Source organism: Leuciscus leuciscus (genome assembly GCF_965113295.1).
Source record: "Leuciscus leuciscus genome assembly, chromosome: 15".
Taxonomy (NCBI): Eukaryota; Metazoa; Chordata; class Actinopteri; order Cypriniformes; family Leuciscidae; genus Leuciscus; species Leuciscus leuciscus.
In genome coordinates, this window is record NC_138739.1 from 22,145,827 (window position 1) to 22,163,796 (window position 17,970).

Sequence of the window (17,970 nt, forward strand, 5' to 3'; positions counted from 1 at the left end):
TTTAATACAAGACAAATCCGAAATTATTTTAATCTTATCTTTTATTTAACAGTTGTTAAATAACTATTTAACTAGTTGCTAACCAGCAGAAGACACTAGCCGGGTTTAAATCCCAGTTGACATATCGGCAACTCGAGCACCAGAATCTACCACCAAAGACACACTGAATATAATGCCCTGAATTAGCATTAAACCAGAAGATGACCTCATTTAAACATGAACCGCTATCCAACACAATTTTCCGATGCTCTATGAAATCCAATGAGAAAATATAATCCTCAAAATATGATTTGTTAGCATCAAAGGTACAAAAAAGAAAGGCTCAAAAGCAGAGTTTGGCGAGTCGTGCTTCTCCTCGAAAAGATCGGGGACCGGCTCGTCGCTCTTAGCAGCCTCACAATAGACCTAAAGAAAAAGTCTTGAGGGTTTTCTGTAATTTACAGCTCTCAAAAGTATAATATCTGCATTATTTTATAGATTAAAAACAGAGGGTATAATTGTATTTGTTGGATACCGACACATGTTGGGATAATGGAATAAAGCTGAGCAACAACAACAAAAAATCACTAAGAAATGTTTGTAAGTAGTCTGATCCTCTGGGGTGGATGAGGCACTACATTCTCATGAAAGAATATAATGCAGACACATCACCCATGTAAGAGAAAGATGTGCAGTAGGTGGCGGTTTTTAGCTTTTTTAACACTGTTTTAGCATAAGAAACAGTATTTATTCGACAGTTCATGTCTGATATGGTCCTAATTTATGTTATTGAGTCATGTTTGATGAGGACGCAGCATTGCATTTGAAAGAGCTGGATCTGAAGATGAATTCAAACATTATATCATGATTTCAGACATTTGTTTTTTGTATGATAGAGTAGAGAAGCTGAATGAGGGAAACTCTTCCCACACAGAGGTCAGTGATACGGTTTCTCTCCGGTGTGAATCCGCTCATGTCTTTTCATGTTTCCTAACTGAATGAATCTCTTGTCACAGTGTGAACACTTGTAAGGTTTTTCTCCAGTGTGAATTCTCTGGTGCTGTCTCAGTTCAGCATTTCTAATAAAAGTATTTTCCAATCAAAGCACATGTAATCCTTCACACCACTGTGTATTTTCTGGTGTAATTTTAAAGCACTCAGGTGATTAAAACTCTTTCCACAAAAAGAACACACGTGAAGCTTCTCCTTTGTATGAACTTTCAGATGGTCCTTCAGTGCACCTGCCCTAACAAAGTTTTTACCACACTGATCACAGTTAAATGGTCTTTCTCCTGAATGATAACGCAGATGTGATTTAAAAGAGCCTAATTGTGTGAAACTCTTCCCACACTGATCACATGTGTGCAGATTCTCTCCAGTGTGGATTTTCATGTGTTGCTTAAAGTGTCCTTTTTGTGTGAAACTCTTCCCACACTGATCACATGTGTACGGCTTCTCTCCAGTGTGGATTTTCATGTGTTGCTTAAAGTGTCCTTTTTGTGTGAAACTCTTCCCACACTGATCACATGTGTACGGCTTCTCTCCAGTGTGGATTCTCATGTGTTCCTTAAGGTGTCCTTTTTGTGTGTAACTCTTCCCACACTGATCACATGTGAAAGGCTTCTCTCCGGTGTGAATTTTCATGTGAAGTTTAAGACTTTGTTTGTATGAGAAACTCTTTCCACACTGAGAGCAGGTGAAAGATTTGTTTGATCTTCTTTTCTGTGAGTGACTCAAAGATTTATTTCCTTTTCTGACATCATGTTGTTTCTCCTCCGCTTCACTCAGTTCTTCGCTCTCCTCATTCTCCTCCTGCAAGTCTAAAATGAAAGTAAAAAAGTTGTCTGTAAATCATTAAACCATCAAAAAGAGAAATGTGAAGGGGGAAAATGAACACTGATGTAACAGCAGAAAGTAGACAGACGCTATATGAAAGTTACAGTATAACTGCGCACAGATAACAGCGTGAGTCCTGATTTTCACCTCTTCTTCCGCGTTTAAAATGTGTAAATTATGCAAGACAAAACACGTCCAAATGATACTTTCGGCAACGGTAACTTTCACTCTAAAATGGTAAAACTTAGCAGTTAATCCACGAATCACATGCGTGCCGAACCGTGGGGCCTGTCCCGTATGGATCACAGATCAACTATACGATCCGTTGCACCCCTAATAATTAATGAACACACTTATCATCATGATTGCTTACCAAATTTGACCAAAGCTGGAGAAAACTCCTACTCCAGTAAGTAAACGTGTCCCTGTCCCCGAACATGTTGGTACTCAAAAGCACTTCCCTCCATGTTTTCTGGTGCGCATCGTTCATTTTTACCACATGTACACCAGTTATGTATGTGCATCCCTCACTATAAATAAGTATTTGGTTCATGTAAGCAAAAATTGCATTCCTGTTTCCTATTCAGGAAAAAAAAATATTTAGTTAAAACAAATTGTTTAATTTTTATATTTTATGTTTACTTCTAGAAATGAATAAAATCATGTGAATGTCAATTTTTTTCAATATTTACAACCAGATGTAAAATGTAAAATAAAACCACTTGGATAGTATTTAGTGCGAGTTGCTGATGTTGACAACTAGGGATGCACCGATACCATATTTTCATAAACCATCCAATATTCCAGATTCTTAGTACCGGCTGATACCGATCCGAAAACATTGCTGTTTTTTTCTTGATAATTGTAGAATATCTATAACTCTCTGTGTGTGGAACTGGTTACAAAACACATTGCACTAAATATACACATTACTTATTATAGAGAATAATAGAGAAAAACAACAACAACAAAATATTAATCTACAACAACACAAAATATATTGTAAGGAGAGAGTCATTTTTCAGAAGCAAAAAAATAAATAAAATAATTGCTGCACAGTAATTTTATAAAATCGAAACCTTTAATGAAATGTTAAGTTTAGTGGGGAATATTCGTATAAAATACATTCATGAAAAATGTATATTACATTAAGATTTATATTTGTATACATCTAAGCTATATATATATATATATATATATATATATATATATATATATATTTATATTATTATTATTATTTTTTATATATATAACTCCGGCTAGATAAGCAAATTCACAGACCTTCATATATACAGATCAAGTATAAATTAAAGGGTACCCATACGAAGAAGAAGTTTATTCAAGTGTGCTATTAGTATACTTATTTTAAACTACAAAATAAGAAATTAGTCTACTTAGCAGAAAAATACTTTATGTAGTTCTCAGAAATATACTTCGAATTGCACTTGAGCATACTTTACTTATACTGACAGAAAAGTCCATGGGCCCTATTTTAACGATCTGAAACGCGCGTTAACTTTGGGGGCGAGTTTTGGCCGTTGTTGCTATTATACCGGCGGGATAAATGACTCTTGCGCCCGACACAAATCTAAAATGAGTTGGTCTGAAGTACCTTCATTATTCATAGGTGTGGTTTGGGCGTAATGTGAAATAAACCAATCAGAGTGACATCTCACATTCCCTTTAAGAGCAGGCGCGCTTGTTCCATGGTGGATTGCTATTATAACAGCGGATTTGCCAGGCGCGCCAGGAGCGGTTCACAGCCGAGGAGACCGACGTTCTCGTCAGGGCCGTTCTTGTCATTTTTTCACATCTTCATGGACGCAACAATGATTTCCCTAGTTTGTTCAAATGAATGAATGAATTAATTAATTAATTAATTAATTCTTTATTTTGAACAACTAAAAAATTAATTAAACCAAAGACAGCAACACATGAAATATCCATCAATAAAAATAAAACAAAACAAACATTTGCATAATAATCACACTGTTCAAAAAGGGATAGGCAGAATGTCTCAGTGTCTGGTTTGTGTTCCCTGGTTACCACTAGATGTCCTCCTTCCCCACGGTGTCTGTCACATTCTGAACTACATTCCCCACGATCCTTGTTTCCTCATTGCACTCAGCTGTCCCTTGTCACTAATCATTGCACTCAGCCTATTCCCCATTAGCATTGTCATTTCCCTGTGTATATAAGCCTGTCTGTTTTAGTATGTGTCACGGAGTCCTTGTATTTATCATGCCACTTTTGTGTTCTGTTTCCTGCCTGTTCTTGTTTGTGTCTTGTTTTGGATTGCCTTATCGGATTTTGACCCATGCCTGGACTTGACCACTGATACGGATTTCCCTAATAAATACTTACTGCAATTGGATCTTCTCCCTTGTTTCCTGTGTGTGGATTCGTGACACAGAAGCCCTAGGCTTATCAAGACCTACAAGACCTAATATTTTCCTTGTAATAATGTATGATTTGTAAAAATGAAAACTGCTCCTTCTGTGTAGATGAGAGAATCAAAGTGCATGCGCGTTGTGCACACGCTACATTGATTATGGCCAAGCACGCGCCCTTAAAATAGCATATGAATAACATGCGCAACGCGCCACTGACTTTAAACTAGGTTTTTCGTACGTGTCAGTGTCAAATAACGTAATAATGTAAACATAATGAATGGTGACTGTAGAAAGCAAAAGCCGAATCCCAGGCATTTTGGGCGATCTCGAAATCCTGGCCAGATATGTCCTGGTTAAACAGGACGTATGGTCACCCTATCATATACAGTCTTATGTAACTTACTTTGATTGAAAATATTGATTAAAATATTGATATAAAACAGATATGATTCTAATTCTGTGTATTTCTATTTAGCTAGTCCACTGCTAGTGTACATAGGAATTTACTTTAATTCTACTTAAAGGACAAGTTCGGTATTTTACACTTAAAGCCCTGTTTACAGATCGTATCTGATGAAATAGAACGGTTAAGATTAAAATTTGGACACATGCTCCTGTCCCGAGAATTTTAGGTTTATTTCGCTTTTGTGGACCTATTTTGCCAAGCGTCACACCCGTGATTCTTCCGTTGAGCGCTTGAATAATAGACACTCCAGCCCAGTTGGTGGCGATAATGCACCTTTGCCAATTGCAAGCAAACCATGGGCATTTCATTGAATACACAGAAGAATCAGAAGAAGAAGTGGCGGAGTAATACCGTAAAGGTGCTGCGGTCTCACAGCACGTCCTATTAAGTCAATGGAGTTGGACAAAAACTACGATAAAACCTGTTGGAATGCATCTTTTTCAGCGATTTTTGAGTGAACATATCAGTGAACACCCCTGACCACTCGGTGAGTTTCACGTCTTTGTAAACGAAAGTTTAATGTGTTTTTAGGACGGAATCTTCCAGTGCACATAGACAACCATTGTGGGGGTGGGGGGGGGAAGCGAAATAAACCTAAAATTCTCGGGACAGCAGCATGTGTCCAAATTTTAATCTTAACCGTTCTATTTCATCAGATACGATCTGTAAACAGGGCTTTAAGTGTAAAATACCGAACTTGTCCTTTAACTCATTATTTAATTTTGCAGCTATCCATGTTTCACTGTTATACGGTAGGGGGCGCTATGACACATCTTCTAGTACAGAATCTCCGGATCAAAACACAGGAGAAGAAGAAGCTGTAACAAGAGATAGAAGATTGCTCACTCAAATGTAAAATAACATGATCATCAAACATTAAAAAGCTTGCAAATCAAAACTGCTTAATGTTAACAAATTAAATGAAGCGTAACCCAAAATGTTAAAATGTTGCCTTTCTTAATGAAACTTATCAACATTCAAGTGTTGATAAAAGGATGCATGAAGCTAATAAAATGTTTTTAAAATTAAAGTACAGTACTACAGTTAAAGGTATTTTTCAAGTATAAAAAATTAAATTTGAACATAGTTTAATAGACTAGGCCTACTGCAAGTGCAAAAAATAATATATAAATAGTAAACTATAAGTATAATGTCAAGTTCACTTAAAGAAAACTTGTAGTATAAAACTACTAAACTAGTTGTTTAATGAAAGTATACTTCAAAGTGTACTTACATAAACTAAAAATTTGCTACAAGTATTAAAATAGTAAACTACTAGTATACCCATAAGTTCACTCGCAGTACAAATGAGAAACGTGAACTAGTTGTGCACTTAAAGTTTACTACTGTTACACTTATAGTGCACTTAAACATATACTTTTACATACTAAAACTGGGCCAATTTAGTCCCAATTATTAAAATAGTCAAGTCAAGTCAAGTCAAGTTTATTTATATAGCGCTTTTCACAATACAGATTGTATTGTGGCAGCTTCACAGTATTAAATTAAAATAATACATCAATGTTTGTTTCGAGTGGAAAACGTCCACGTTTGGTAATGCTGATCAATAGTATTGTTGATTGATTGATTCATTAAATTAAATATCCCCAAATATCCCCAACTGAGCAAGCCAAAGGCAACAGTGGCAAGGTTACACTTACAAGTTTACTACAAGTACATATTGACATTAGTATACTTACTGCTTAATGTATATTTAAAATATACTTGAACATTACTTAAGTATACTTCATAAAATTAACTTGAAGTACAGTATACTTCTTTTTCATAAGGGTATCGAATCATCTCGGAGTGAGTTTTACCGCGCTGACTGTCGTAACAGAACGTGACATGCTGTTTAAATGCTGAATAGAGGATGGCTGAGCCTGAGAAAGAGTTTCTGAAGAGTAAATATTAATCTGTCCAACACAACATACTGCACAAAGCTTTACTATGCTTTTTTGCCTTTTCTGGAGCTTAACAGTAACAACCACGAGCAGTGTTGTGCATGAACGCGTTCAATGAACGACGTTCACTGAACGCGTTCATATTTTCGCCGAACGCTGAACTGAACGAATCACTTTTCATACAATGAACGTGAACGAGAGCGGCGCTCACTCTGGCAGGAATGAGCAGCACGCGCAGTTCACGTTCACGCTCATTTGAAAAGTCAGGTTTTACGACACTGTTTACGGCAAACACCTTGATGATGGTCCAGCATGGCTAGTGCTAGTACTAGTTCACGTGATTCAAACTTAGTTACTGCTGAAGCCAGTTTTGAAGAGCACTTAGCAGAGTTGTATGTACAAACAAAGGAAGACTCAGACGGAAAAAACCTAACGTTTTTGTGCAAACTGTGCCCACCGGGACTAAACAAACAAGTGCGTACGTCAGCCACATCGAGCTCAAATTTGAAGCGACACATCGAGTTACGGCATCCGAGCTATCTTGGCAAATATCTGCGACTGACTGATGAACGCAAGAAATCATTAACGAAGAGAGGACCGCCGCCAAGCACACCCACCCAAGTTAAGCTCACTGCATTTAGTAAAGGACCTGCTGTTTCCTTCGTTTCCCAGCAACAAGTGGACAAGCTTGTATTGGATTACATTGTGGGAGATCTGCAGCCTTTGAGTAAGGTCGAGAAGCCATCGTTCATCAAATTAGTGACAGGTTTGCAGCCATCCAGGCATGTGCCTTCAAGAAAGCAGGTACAGAAACTACTGAACAATGCATTCCAGGAGAATATTTCTGACTTAAAGAATGAACTCTCTGAAGTTGATGCCGTATGTACAACAGCAGATTGCTGGACTGCAGTGAATAAAGCGTTTTTAGGCATTACTGTTCATTGGCTCAACAAAAATAATATCTCTCAGAGAAGCTCTGCAGTGCTTGCATGCCGTCGTGTTCGAGGAGCACACACACATGATGTTCTCGCCAAAGCATTGTCAGAGGTGCATAAAGAGTTCAGAATCCAAAACAAGATTGTGTGCACTGTGACAGACAATGCTTCTAATTTTGTGAAAGCATTCAACTGTTTCACAGAAGATTTTCCCACTGCTGATAAAGATCCAGATCCAGATGTTGACAGTGATAATGCAGCAACTGAAAATGAAAATGAACCAGGATCTACCTCGCCTCCTGCTGTAGATGAAGAGGATGACATGGAACCTGAGCCTCTCTCAGCATTGGAAGACCCCCGTCTTCCCCCTCACAGAAGGTGCATGGCTCACACCTTAAATCTTGTTGCCAAAGACACAGAGAAGGTAACTGATAAACAGTACAAAACACTGTCGAGGGCTGTTTTTGCTAAGGCATCTGCTTTGTGGAACCGGATTAAAAGAAGCCCCAAAGCTTCAGATTTTATTGAGGGAAAGCTTGGGATTGGTTTTGTGTTCCCAAATGATACACGGTGGAACTCTTTGTATCTTGCTATGAAGCGACTGTCTCACATAGCAACATTAATTCCCCAGGCAGACACCAATGAAGCTGCTGATACTGTCACTCTTGCATATGACAACCTTATCCTGCATGCTGTCTGTGATGAGTTTGGCTTTAGGCGGTTCTCTGCAGAGGAAATCAGCTTCATCCACAAGTTTGTGGATGTAATGAGGCCCCTAGCATCTGCACTGAACATCCTGCAGGGAGAGAAAAACGTCTTCCTCGGGTATTTGGCTCCGACCATTGTACAACTACAAAATGATATGAATGGCCTGCTGGAGGAGAGCACAAAGCCCACTGCTGCACAAGGTCTGATTACATGCCGTCCTCTCATACTAAACATCCTGCAGTCACTGAAAACAAGGGTTGAAGCCATGCTTGAGAAGAAGGAACACATATTGTCAGCCATGCTGCTGCCAATATTCAAGCTCAACTGGGTGGAGGATGAGGAAAAACGGCTGCTTTACCGAGTTATGCTGAAACGAGAACTTCTAACTAGCAACTCAGATGACTCAGAAACACAAAACTCTGATCAGTCTCAGCCTAGTGGTGATACTGACAAAGACACAACAGCTTCCTTCTTCAGGTTTAACCAAAACCCTCAGAATCTCAAAAAAAATGAAGCAGACACTTACTTGGATGCACCAACCACAGATGGCTTTGCAGAGTACATGCTGCTGCCCAGGCTCAAAAAGCTCTTCCTTAAATACAACACTGCACTCCCCTCAAGCGCTCCAGTGGAGAGACTTTTCAGTATCGGAGGCCAAATATTCAGGCCCAGGAGAAACAGGCTTGGTGATGAAAACTTTGAGAAGCAACTGCTCTTGAATGCAAACAGAAAGCTTAAAGAAGTTTAACTTCTTGGTTGATGTATTGGACTAGTAATATCCACTGTAACTCTTTTGTGGTGCTATAAGAGTGGGACATCTTGTAAAGATGTTCCAGCATGACAAAAACTCAGGAGTCAACCTTCTTTTTTTTTCTCCAAATGTTTACGTTCAGTAAGTTATGCTGCTTGACTATTGCACTTTGAAGCCTTTGACTCCTTTCTGTACAGATAAATCCAGCATCTGAAATTGAATGCTATGTTTGTTTATTAGAGCTATATGCTGTATAATTTTCAGTTTTCAGTTTTCAGACAAATATAAGTCAGGAAGAGTTAGAAAAAAAAAATATTAATGAATGTAAATGGCATTGTCATTGTTTACTCACTGTTTACTGTCTTTTGAGGATGCTAGAATGTGTTGGTCCAGTATTTCACATTGAGCAGGGTAAGGTCATCTTAAGTTAAGTTGTTCAGCTGCTAGCTGTTCATTTTCTTTAGACAAATATAATCAGGAAGATTGTTTTATTATAAATGAATGTAAATGGCATTTTCATCGTTTACTCACTGTTTACTTCCTTTTGAAGGTGTGAAAATGTGTTGGTTGAGTATTGCACATTGAGCAGGGTAAGCCCAAGCTAATTTGACATTACAGTACATGACTACTTTGGTTTGGTTTACATAGTTACTGCCGTTCAGAATATGCTGGATTTTTGTCAGTAGGCTGATCTTTTCCCCATGAACCTGAATATACCTTTTTTTTAAGTCCTGGGTAATTTGGTTCATGCTGGCTAAATAAAAGTTTCACTGAACATACAGTATACCTTGACTGCACCTTGTATTTTCCAATTTCTACATATCATGATTACACATTATTTAAGGGGTAAATATATTCTCTATCTCAACATAATTTTTCTCCTGGCTATAATAATTGTCTCTTGTTTATTGGTACAATAATTTTGATTAGTTTTGGAGTGGCAGTGATTTGCAGCTGGTAATGGATGGTAAAGAGGTTCTATTGAGTAAGATAGTGGCCTATCTTAAAAAGAATTTAACAAATGAACGTGAACTAGTTCATTTTTAGATATGTGAACTTAGTTCATTTTTAAAAAAAATGAACTATGAACATGAACTAGTTCATTATCATCTGTGTGAACTGAACTTTGAGCTAGTTCTTTTTAAGTATGAACTGGCACAACACTGACCACGAGTACGAAAAGTATTGGATTTGGATCAGTCCTGTCCAAAAATTGCAGTATCGGAGCTGATAGATACTGGATATTGGATCAGTGCATCCCTATTGACAACCAATATAAATGTTTAATTTGAGTTTCAGGATATTTTCTACCCGGTTCATAGAAAGTGCACTGTATTTTTTCACATTAACTACATTACTTCACAGCTCCTATAGCTTTTCTTTTCTTTTTACTACAACCAAAAAATCTGTCGAACTGCTTGAAGTTTTATAACCTTAATGATCTTCAGCATCATTAATAAAGAATCAAAAATAAACACCAACCTCTTTGTTCTTCAGTTTCTTCATCTTTTATCCTGCAGGACTCTGGATCACTCATGTTCTCACTGTCCTCAATCTTCTTCACTTGTAGACTGATGGGAATAATCCAGCATTTATTGGTGAACTGCAGTGGGAGGAGCTTCACTGAAGGGGAATCAGTGTGTGGTAGGAGGAGCAGATCTGCCCACATCAAAAATAAATCATCAAATTTGTTTTCACATTTTTACACATTGTATGCATTTGTTCATCTATCAAAATGTACATTTGTACAAAACATGTAGAAAAACATGAATAAATACCAGAATTAAAATAATCCAAATATAAAGAAAATGTAAGAATACAAGTAGGATAAACTAAACTAAAACTAACAGATTAATAAGCAACAAATAACACATTTAGATGAATTTTTATTATTTGGTTTTTAGTTTTTGGATGGTTTATCACAGACTATAACAAAATAAATTGTAGATTTCAAAAGTGGTGATTATGCAGTTTGTCTCAGTCTGTTGACACCAGTGAAATGAGCTTTAAGTGTCAGTTTACAGGTGATTGAAGACATCAGCATAATGAATGAGCTGAAAACTATTAAACTATAGACATTCAAAATAGAGGCTTTTTAGCAGCTGTTAATAGTGACACTCCTGAAACAAGCTTTACAGATCAACAGCAGAGATCTGACTTCATTTGAGTCAGGATATGCTGAACAAAAAAAAAAACTGCTTTGTCATTATATTGTTTCTCACAATCTGAGACAAATAAATCATCAGTAAAAAAAAATATATATAAAAAAACAAAAACAAAATACAAACACAGATGACAACCATCTTTGCAGTATTATTATTTTTTTGCTTTTATTTAGGAGACGTTTAATTCCCCACTACAGATAAATAACTAGTCTACAGTGGGATAAGATATTCATTTGAACCTAAATTTAGTTTGATTTTCCAATAACTACATTATCAATACAGAAATTAGATCATTCATTTCTCACATACTTAGTATAAAATATTTAGAAGTAACATGAAATGTGGAATGGGTATTCAATTTCATTTTAACAATGTAAAGTAGAGTAACTAAAGCATATTTTATGATTATGTAAATATAGAAAGCACTGTAAACTTCTAATCTTATTTCAGAAGAGTGAGTCAATGCGGTGCACATTTATAGACATCTTCAATAAACACAAAACTCTTACAACTTTTCTCAAAACAAATGCATACATGCTCTCTCTGAGCCCCAGCCCGACTGCGCTTAGATTGTTAAAATAGGGCTCTCTGGATCTCAAAGTGCTGTGGTTAACAGTGTTAAGACACACGCAAACACTACGAATGTTATAATGCAGCTAAAGCAAGAATCAAGGCTTCTTCGGGACAGCATTCTCGCATTGAGAAGCGCAATTACACAACATTTTAAGATGAAGAGGTGCTCTTTTGGTTTTCAACTGAAATCAGACACTACTGATATTTATTTAGTACATTTACCGTTATGAATTATAATACCATTTGGTTTGTTGGTCCGTTGGGTCGGATTGCTTTCACATCTCAAGCGAACCGTTCCAGAGTTTGTTTGCTATCGGTCCGAGACCACCTAGTTCAGGAGGTACAAAAATATTTAAAAAAAATAAAATAATTTGTATATGGAGTCTTTTCATTCCTCTTCTAATAAATCACCAATGTCTCTTATTATCTGAAAGTTTTTGATCCTTTTAGTTTTTATACACTGCAGTGATGGAAAGTATAGTTACAAATAAAATCTACAAAAAAAAAAAAAAATAGAAATTTGGTTGTGTCTTCATATATTTAGATTTCTGAATAAAGCTTTTGCCCATAATCAACATTACATTTATCTTTGTCTCCAACCAAGACATATCTGAGTGCACATAAGAAAAGAAAAGATGAACAGTTCATGTCAACTTGATATAATACAGCCATTTAGTTTAAAATTAAACCAGTGTCTTAAAAACTCACTTGACAAATGTATATATATATATACTAATCAAGTTATATAATCATTATTATATTCAACAAGTGATTCACATATATTTTTAATCATATTTTGTTGTCAGCATTTCTACCAGTATATTTCTAAGTGCATTATGGTGTCTGTGACTAATCTTTATTACTCTGAACGAGGACCTTGAGAACAGGCTCTTTTTATTGGGAAAACAGCTAAAAACTAATAAAAGAGGGCAAGCCTGAAGACTAATCAGATGACTCTGTGTCTGTTTTCTGTTGACCAAGTTAAGGTTACAGGGGTCAACCTCTACCTGACTTGATCTAGTTCACAGAATTGTACTTCTTTCATGTGTATTTCTCTACAGAATAAAGTGAAAATGATACTTCTTTCTGGAGGGAAGGTGTTATCAGTATGTTTTGGGTAGTCTGTCCTGATAATACAACCTTGGTAGAACTGTTATTCTCGTTGTGCTTTTGTGTATGCGTTGCATGTTCTGTGCAGGTCTTCTGATATCTGTCAGAAATAGGGGTACAGTCCATTTCTGTCCCCCAAAGTACAATCTACACTAACATACCCCATAGGGCTTATTATTGGACCTCAAGGTACATGAGGGTCAAAAAGCATTAAAAGGTACATATATGTACCTTTTATTTTAAAAGTTACGGTACAATATTGTACCCTTGAGGGTACAGCCCCAGTGACAAGCCATTGTACCCCTAAACGTACAATTATGTACTTTTTTTTTCTGAGAGTGTATGTAGCAGCAGATCTCAAGACCCCTTTCGACGACCTCCAAGGTCATCATCGGACCTCCAGGGACTCTGATGGCAATTAAGCAAACTGCACATTTGTGGTTCTTTCAAAAATCCTTTATTAAGACTTTGGCAAATCCAGCACTTTTCTTGGAATTTCATTTTAACAGCCTGTTAAAATCGTGCCTGCTACCTTCTAGGAGCCATAAGAGAAGAATGATGAGGATGAGTCACAAGGATGAATGATGACATGTGTGAATATTCATTTAAATACTAAATGTTTACATACGGTGGGTATTAGCCTAATAATAGGCCCCAAGTGTAGTATCAATTCCAAATTCAGCCAGCCATGCATTGCTTTATGGGTAATCTTACTGTAAATAATGAATCCACATGATGGTTTATCATGAGTCTTTGTTCATCTATTCATAATATTTTAATACAAGTCACTCTGAGATGTTTCAGAGCTTGCACCAAGAGCTAAAAATGAAATCTGTTGTTTTATTCAGCTCCAAGAAGCAAAGGTTTATTGAGCGTTCACTATTTTAAAAAAAAGTCAATGATCTTTATCTAGTTAGGCTGTAGGCTACAAAGAGAAGTTGTAATAGTGAGGGTTTTATTCCCCACAATGTGCACAAAAGCATCTGCTTGAAACCACAGCACATACATCACATACAACACAACAAAACTCAGTTACTTTTTTTTTTTTTCACAGGACTTGTGTGAAGCTGGACATGGTCAAGTTACACCCATTTTGCTCTGCAAATAGTGCTGACAAAAATTACAATTAAAAAATTAACAATTTATAGGTTTAATAACATCTGAATGGCGAGATCATTGTAAGGGAGAGCGGGGGACAACCTAATGCAGGATGTAACACACTTGTTTTAAATACCTCTGTCAGGGACCAAGGCAGTGAGGCAAGAGGACACAGGAGACTGTTTCCAAAAAAAAGGGGTTTTATTACCCAAAATATTGAAAAGTTACATAAAGACCAAAATTAATAACTAGGCCTTAAAAAGAGGTCAACAAAAAATAACTGACTATAGGCTCAAATACATAAACTCATAACACAAGGTTAACTGAACAAAAAACTGACCTGCCACAAAAACACAAAAGGGAGCTTATATAACAGCTTGACAAAACCAAATAAGATAGAAGGGGTAAACAAACTAACACATGAAAACTCAAGAGCTAACTAAGGACAAAATCCCCCCCGGCACATGGTGAGACATGGTATGGCCTAATGAGCTGGCTCCCGGATATAGGTCTCCTCAGCCCTTAGCCACTCCTTTCGCCCAACCAGGAAGGGACTGCCCCAATAGTCCAGGTAACTCAACACAAAGAAACATGTGATTAGTGCACTCCCTGTAAATCAATGTAAAGGTAAAGCAAAATAAACTAAATCAAAAAAACTGTTGTGTTCATTATTTAGATATCATAGTTTAGATGACTGTAAATGATAAGTGCAACAAACTAAAGAGGTGAAATAATAAAACTGTAATCAAATGTTTAAAACTGAGGTGATGTTACCCTGTGTGGTCGTAGCCATCACAACCTCCAAACATGCCAGCATGACGAAACGTGCAATTACTAGTTGCCATATCAACACTATATAGAAAGTGTCGTACTTCCCCTCGTAAAGATCGGGGACCGGCTCGTCGCTCTTTGCAGCCTCACAATAGACCTAAAGAAAAAGTCTTGAGGGTTTTCTGTAATTTGTTCTGATTCTTCATCAGCTCTCAAAAGTATAATATCTGAATTATTTTATAGATTGAAAACAGAGGGGTATAATTGTACTTTTGTTGATACCGACACATGTTGGGATAACGGAATGAAGCTGGTTATGAGTTAGCAACAAAAACAAAAAGCATTAAGAAAAGTTTGGTGGATATTAAAGTAGTCTGATCCTCTGGGGTGGATGAGGCACTACATTCTCATGAAAGAATACAGTGCAGAAACATCACCCATGCAAGAGAAAGATGTACAGTAGGTGGCAGTTTTTTAGCTTTTTTAACACTGTTTTAGCATAAGAAACATTTATTGGACAGTTCATGTCTGATTTGGTCCTGATTTACATGTAATGTTATTGCTCAACATGTTATTGAGTCACGTTTGATGAGGACACAGCATTGCATTTGAAAGAGTTGGATCTGAAGATTAATTCAAACATTATCTCATTTCAGACATTTGTTTTTTGTATGATAGAGTAGAGAAGATGAATGATTGAAACTCATGCCACACGGAGGGCAGTGATACAGTTTCTCTCCGGTGTGAATCCGCTCATGTGATTTCATGTTTCCTAACTGACTGAATCTCTTGTCACAGTGTGAACACTTGTAAGGTTTTTCTCCAGTGTGAATTCTCTGGTGCAGTTTCAGTTCAGCATTTGTAATAAAAGTATTTCCACAATCAAAGCACAAATAATTCTTCACACCACTGTGTATTTTCTGGTGTACATTTAAATGACCCAGCTGACTAAAACTCTTTCCACACAAAGAACACATGTAAGGCTTCTCCTTTGTATGAACTTTCATGTGGACCTTCAGCGTATCTGCCCTAGCAAAGTTTTTACCACACTGATCACAGTTATATGGTCTTTCTCCTGAATGATAATGCAGATGTGATTTAAAAGAGCTTAAATGTGTGAAACTCTTCCCACATTGATCACATATGTGCGGCTTCTCCCCAGTGTGGATTTTCATGTGATCCTTAAGGTTTCCTTTATGTATGAAACTCTTCCCACATTGATCACATATGTGCGGCTTCTCCCCAGTGTGGATTGTCATGTGATGCTTAAGGTTTCCTTTGTGTGTGAAACTTTTCCCACACTGATCACATGTGTACGGCTTCTCTCCAGTGTGGATTCTCATGTGATCCTTAAGATTTCCTTTTAGTGTGAAACTCTTCCCACACTGATCACATGTGAAAGGTTTCTCTGCAGTGTGGATTCTCATGTGAAGTTTAAGACTTTGTTTGTATGAGAAACTCTTTCCATGTTTCTCCTCTGCTTCACTCAGTTCTTCGCTCTCCTCATTCTCCTCCTGCAAGTCTAAAATGAAAGTAAAAAAGTTTTCTGTAAATCATAAAAACATCAAAGAGAGAAATGTGAAGGGGGAAAGTGAACACTGATGTAACAGCAGAAAGTAGACAGACGCTATACGAAAGTTATAACTGCGCACAGATAACAGCGTGAGTCCTGATTTTCACCTCTTCTTCCGTGTTTAAAATGTGTAAATTGGCAAGATAAAACACGTCCAAATGATGGTGTTGGTAATGTTGGTAAAACTTAGCAGTTAATCCACGAATCGCATGCATTTTCTGGTGCGCATCATTTATTTTTACCACATGTGCACCAGTTATGTATGTGCACCCCTCACTATAAATAAGTATTTGGTTCATTTACGCAAAAGTTGCATTCCTGTTACCTATTTAAGAAAAACTTATTTATTTAAAACAAACTGTTTAATTTTTATATTTTATGTTTATTTCTAGAAATTAATAAAATCATGTGAATGTCAAATTTTTTCAATATTTACAACAAAAGTTCAGTAACATGGTTGCAAAAATTGTGAACCAGATGTAAAATGTAAAATAAAACCACTTGGATAGTATTTAGTTAGAGTTACTGATGTTGACAACTAGGGATGCACCGATACCATATTTTCATAAACCATCCGATATTCCAAATTCTTAGTATCGGCTGATACCGATCCGAAAACATTGCTGTTTTTTTCTTGATCACTGTAGTATATCTATCTATAGTGGAACTGGTTACTAAACACATTGCACTAAATACACACATTACTTATTATAGAGAATTATAGAAAACAACAAAAATGATCAATCTACAACAACACAAAATATATTATAAAGGAGAGTCGATAATTCAGCAGCAAAAAAAAAATTGGTGCACAGTAATTTTATAAAATCTAATGAAATGCAAAATTTTGTGGGGAAAAATGAACATAAGTGTATTGGAAATCTGATTAAATGTCAAAACATAAATTAAAAATGGCCCTGTACGTTATTTTTTTACTTTAACTGTTATTTCACAGCTCCTATAGCTTTTTTTTTTTTTTTACTACAACCATAAAATCTTTTCAACTGCATGAAGTTTTATAACCTTAAAGGGATACTCTAGCCTGGGTTTCCCCATACTGCCTTGAGCAGCGCGATTTTATTCACGCTGCAAGGTAGTCTGGCTACCATGGGCTAATTTTTCCCCTGAAATAGGGAACCAATCACAGAACGGGGAGGGAGCAGCAAGACGATGACGAAGTATATGCGACACACCGAAGCAGTTTGTTTATCTATGGATCCAACATGACAGACGTAAAAATATATGCATATTTAGTTTAGCAAGCAAACACATCTACAAAAATATGCCTGTATTTCAAGTTGATAAAATAATTTAAAATCCACATCAGTTTATTTGTGCCGACGCGCCACCCCTCCCAGAATCTATAACGTTACCTAGGCTACTTCCACTTTTAAAAATTCATCATAACCGCGCGCGCGATCTGCTTGCAGTCGTCGAGATGGATGCTGAGGAGTTGAAGAAAAGAATAGCATTGTAAAGTTGTCGACAATACGTCATCAAAAATCAAGTCCAGTGTGTGGGAGAAATTTGGAGTTATCTGAAGAAAATATTGTAAAAAGCTTTGCTGCAAACATTTTCGTGTTGGATAGCCGCAAATGTGGAACTTCATCCCTGAGGAAGCACGCAGATAACTGTGGTAACAAAGCAGTATTTTTCATATTTAACACTGTTAAGTATGTGTGGTGTGCAGGGCGTGTTTGAACCCAAA

At 36.7% G+C, this 17,970-nt stretch overlaps 1 protein-coding gene across 1 annotated transcript in view; it reads right to left on the reverse strand.

The window, feature by feature from the left end:
* Positions 1 to 1,044: 1,044 nt before the first annotated feature.
* The window catches only part of LOC309474979 (uncharacterized protein), a gene marked incomplete at its 3' end in the record, with an annotated part of 83,229 nt that continues 66,303 nt past the window's right edge, over positions 1,045 to 17,970 (reverse strand). The window contains exons 7-8 of the mRNA XM_082137598.1: positions 10,455 to 10,631; positions 1,045 to 1,799 (exon numbers count right to left, since the gene is read on the reverse strand). Coding sequence (XP_081993724.1) covers positions 1,045 to 1,799; positions 10,455 to 10,631 — 932 coding nt within the window. The remainder of the gene's footprint in view (positions 1,800 to 10,454; positions 10,632 to 17,970) is intronic.